General features: G+C 40.5%; 1 protein-coding gene across 1 annotated transcript; it reads right to left on the bottom strand.

Moving 5' to 3' along the window:
• Positions 1-307: 307 nt before the first annotated feature.
• On the bottom strand, positions 308-911 carry LOC131230264 (uncharacterized). Its single transcript, XM_058226095.1, has 2 exons — positions 527-911; positions 308-419 (listed from the first exon to the last, which is right to left on the bottom strand). The coding sequence occupies exons 1-2, from the start codon at positions 894-896 to the stop codon at positions 391-393; spliced, it is 399 nt and encodes a 132-aa protein (XP_058082078.1). The 5' UTR covers positions 897-911; the 3' UTR covers positions 308-390.
• Positions 912-4,689: the final 3,778 nt, after the last annotated feature.

Genomic DNA, 4,689 nt, shown 5'->3' with positions numbered 1-4,689 from the left:
TCACGAGATATATGGCATAGCCGCCTGTGCCACAACATGGAGGAATTCTCATAGTCTAGTCTTCGCTTAGATCCCACTACATTTCTATGCAAGGTATTAATATTATAGACGTGTGAGGCAATCAAGTCTAACTGGTATAAGTTGTTTACTAAAGAGCCGGTTCCAACTTTAATTGAATTAAAGTAAATACTAAAACTTTTATTTCCAAAGTGGAACGAATATCCTAACTTGTTCAAACAGGAAATTGAAACTAAATTGCGCCTTATAGACGGCACACATAATGTATTTACTAAATTCAAAAAATAACCAGACTTTAACTTAAGCCTATAGACTCCTATTGCCTCCACGTCAACTTTGACACCATTGCCTACGTATACTGAGCGCTCCGCATTAGTTGGTGGCCTGGCCTGTAATAATTCCTATATAGAAGTGCATATGTGAATAGTAGTTCCTGAATCTATCTACCAGGAATCTGTTGACACATCAGTCAAATTAGATTCAAAACAGACAAGAACAGAATGATTACCTTTCTTTATGAGCCAATCCTTAAAACCTTCGCAGTCTTTCTTTAGATGACCCGTCTTTTTGCAAAAGAAGCATGGTTTACCTTTAACCCGTTTGCGTTTAGATCCATTTCCAGATTGATTCTCATAGTTTCCAAATGGAGAACCAGAGAATCCTTTATTAGAACCTTGTTTCCTTTTCCTTTTACCTTTATTCCCTTGCCCTTGCCCTTGTCCAGAAGTAACCATATTAACATTTTGAACTTTTACCATCTGTCTGATCCTGTCTTCTTCTTGGACGCACTGAGTGATGAGTTCATCCAATGTCCACATGTCCTTCAGAGTGTTATATTTTACCAGGAACGTGCCGAATTGGGGAGGTAGGTTGTTCATGATCAAATGAACCAGTTGATCATCAGTGAGTACAAGCGCTAGAGCACGGATCTTAGAAACAACTTCGATCTGCTCTTCAATGTATTCACGGATGTTGCCTTTTCCATCATAGGTCGAGCGAGTCAATTTATTCAGAAGATTGCCCACTTCAGATTTATCAAATTTCTTGAATCGTTTTCTCATTTCAGTCAGAAAAACTTTGGCCTTGTCTGTTTCAGGCATGACACCCTTCATCGATTCAGAAATTGAATACTTAATGACTTTCAGGCATGTATCATTTGATCTAAACCATGCAATCCATCGATTATATTCAGCTTCAGTGGCATTATCAGATGGTTTTGGCGGTTCTGGTGTTATCAAGGCAAAATCTAATTGAAGACAGCCTAATACAACTTCAATGACGTTCTTCCATTAAGCGTAATTAGATCCATTAAGGGCAGAGACTTAATTCTGGTTAGTTGGAATTGAGACTAAAATAAAAGAGATTCATTTATACTCACATTAGTTCATAATTTCACAAAGCAATTTAGTGAATGTAAACAAATATCAGGCAAAGTTAATCAATTCAGTTGCTAAGGGAGGCATCAACTGAATTATCCAGGATGATGATGGGCCCAACCATCTCATCCTGGTGAGAATCTATTACATCATCATCATTCCACCTGTGGGTGGTAATAACAACATGTTAGTGATCCTCCTGAACATGAGCTAAGTGATGTCAGTTATGTAAATTTGAGACACTCAACACCTATAGGTGAGATGAGTCTTTCAGTTTACATTGTCAACACCATTTACTTCACCCGTTCACGTGACTGCCAAACGGTAATCATCTGTGTTTTCGTTACCATACGCAAAAAATGTGAACGCAACTATATGCAATCCTTCTTATCATAGTGTTATAAGTCTATACTTGTAAAATTTTCATTGATTGAGGTCACTATGGTGGCTAACACAACTGAATTCAACTCTACAAATATAGTCTTAGGATCGCGTTTATAATCCTGCCTCTTAACGGATTATATCTTAATGAGTCTGATGCGGCCCACAAGATGGTCGGTATTGATCATTGGAACATATGGGAACTTTAAAAGAAACTTACGTATAAGTTTCACATGACATGTTCTAATGGTCTATATCAACTTCCAAGGATGGATAATGGGCTATAACTGGGCCGAATCAAGACTCCGTGTGATAAATGAACATCGAAAGTCTAACCCATGACATTCACATGATAGGTGGAATTATTTAACTGGATGGGTACACCCATGCATAGGTGTCCATATGACAGACAAATCAAGTCATATAATACAAATACATATCCTGAAATTTTGTATATGTATGGACATCTAGTGAATGAGTTAGAATTGAGAATGTTTAATATCACACACTATACAATCACCTAGCCTTAATAAGGCCCAAATATAATTGGAGTGTGTCCACAAATTCGGACTAAAATCCGATGGTTCTTAAAATTAGGCCCAATCAAGGACTCATGCTATAAGGTGATCTGCTCTAAGGCCTGGTACAGGCCCAAGTAACAGGCCCACTTCCAGATCCAAAAATCCGGTTCTGGCCCAAAGAACAGCCCCATAACCGATCCGGACGTCCAGTTCTGGCCCAAAGAAGAGGCCTAAACAAATCCATTCGTGGGTCTAGAGAATGGACCCAAAGTCGAAATAAATCGGATTCGCAGACCCGAATATTAATAAGTTCATAAACAACCCATCTGAGAGACTGAGACGCATTTCGTCTCACTCCGCAAGCAGCAGAGGAGAGAGATCGTCTCTCTGTCTCCCTATTGACGATGGAAGAGAAGGTCGACCGTCTTCAACCATGGCTATCACATTCTTGACTACGACATCAGGACGTCGACAATGGCTTCCGTCCCTGGAATTACACCGATCTGGCTGAAATCCAAGGCTCAAGGGCAGATGTGATGGCGAAAGTCCTGATGGGGTCGTCAACCGCCATGAGATAATAATGGAGGAAAACTCCCATCTCTTGACGAAGGCGGACTGGAGAAATTGAGTCACAACCTTCATGATGGCCTGCTCATGTATGATTCCAGCCCTAGATGCCAGATCAATCATTGATCTAGCAGAGGCGAATCGAGATCGAAAGGATCGACTATGGGATAATCGGAAAAGGTGCGTATACCCTGATGATGTTCTTTTTTGGGTGTTAAAACCCTACTTTCGATTCTGATATTCGAAATCCCTTTTCTGATTTTGAGGTTTCTAAAATCCCTAATTGAAACTGGATTTAGGGTTGTAGGTCTGAAATCCCTAATTTGGATTTGGGGATTTCGAAAAATCCCTAATTAATGTCTGGATTTGGGGATTTGAATTCGAAGCCCCTAATTCAGATGGTTAGGAAGTAAATCCCTAATCGGATTCGAAATTCGAAATCCCAATCTATCTGGTTTGGGAATTCGAAATCTGATCTGGAATTTGAATCCCTAGAGGATGAATCTGAATAGATAATCTGATCATCCATGCCTTTTGCATAGTGGCTTTGATACCAACTGTGGGACTTGATCTATATGCGGAATAGGCCCTACGAATCTAGCTGTGCATAGGACATGACGATCAAGAGGTTGGATAGCTTACCTAGCTGAGACGCCGCCATGGAAGCCGGATAAGAATACCAGAATACCAGAATTCCTGTAGAGCTTAGGGTCTTCCTCTCCTTGACACCCTTTCTGCAATTCACAAGATGAGACTCGAATTTCTGCCATGGTGTAGGATCGGGGACCCAGCTCTCTTTTATAGAATCTGTGGAGAGAGAGATTGAAACCCATCATAACTCTCTCTCTCCCACGCTCCACATTGTAGCAGCCTAGTGCAACTCAAATTGCTGTCTGCGTAAGACAGCTATAGCATTCCAGCCCTAGTATGCAAAGCTGCGCAGATAGACTGCGCAGTGCATCACCTGAAGTGGGGCCCACTGGTCTACTCAATCATCCAGTCCAACTGAATGACAATCCAGACTGTTGATCAGTAAGGCCCACTAAATAGAGTTCTTACATATATTAGAAGGGTTGGATGTCACATGCACAAGATGGGTAACTTATTGTCCCGACCAGTTGGATGGGGAGCATTTATCATACATGCACACATACACACACACATATGACCATAAGTGTGTCCCACCATGGAGTGAGTGTGCCATATGAACCAAGTGTCAAAGGCAGCCATAATGAAAATGGACGCTCCAAAATCAGCAGTTTCCTAAACGTAGGCAGGTCACTCAATCTGGAATAGTATAACAAACACGGCTAAAAAATCTAAAATATTGTGGTGAGGCCCATATGTTTTTGGAATGACCTAATTTTGTGTATTCCCCCTCAGCTAGGTAGACCACTTACAATGAAAATGTGAAATTTCACTAATGGGTTTGTTAGGATTGTAGAATTGGTGCAACTTCCACACCATATACCATCCATAGTGGGCCTTCCCACTAGATAATCATTTTGACAGGTGGCAGTTAGCCTGGCGCATTGTTCCAAACTGAAAAGTCGATTTGTTGTTTGTCCATCCAAGTTGATACTAGGCTCGATAATTAATGAATATCAAAACCTCTGGTAATAAAGGATACTAAAAAAAATTAATGTAAAAAAAATTAAGAAACTAATTAATGAAGTGTTGCATAGGTTGCTTGTTAGGAACATCTGTAACATGGGTTTTATTAAAACAGTCTTCAAAAGACGCAGCCCAAGTTATTGCAAGTCACTTCGCCCATTACACAGGGCCAACCTGACCCGGTCAAAATTCTTAGCTCGTTCGGGAAATGG

The sequence above is a fragment of the Magnolia sinica genome, chromosome 17 (assembly GCF_029962835.1).
Source record: "Magnolia sinica isolate HGM2019 chromosome 17, MsV1, whole genome shotgun sequence".
NCBI lineage: Eukaryota > Viridiplantae > Streptophyta > Magnoliopsida > Magnoliales > Magnoliaceae > Magnolia > Magnolia sinica.
Note: the sequence above shows the minus strand (reverse complement) of the source record. Positions and strands in the feature narration are given on the sequence as shown.

What these genes read in the sequence shown, in the direction of transcription:
- LOC131230264 (XM_058226095.1), bottom strand. Translation starts at nt 896, where the DNA reads ATGAACAACCTACCTCCCCAATTCGGCACGTTCCTGGTAAAATATAAC. An exon ending in GGATTGGCTCATAAAGAAAG is followed by an intron (nt 420 to 526) that starts GTAATCATTCTG and finishes ACTTCTATATAG; the next exon opens with GAATTATTACAGGCCAGGCC.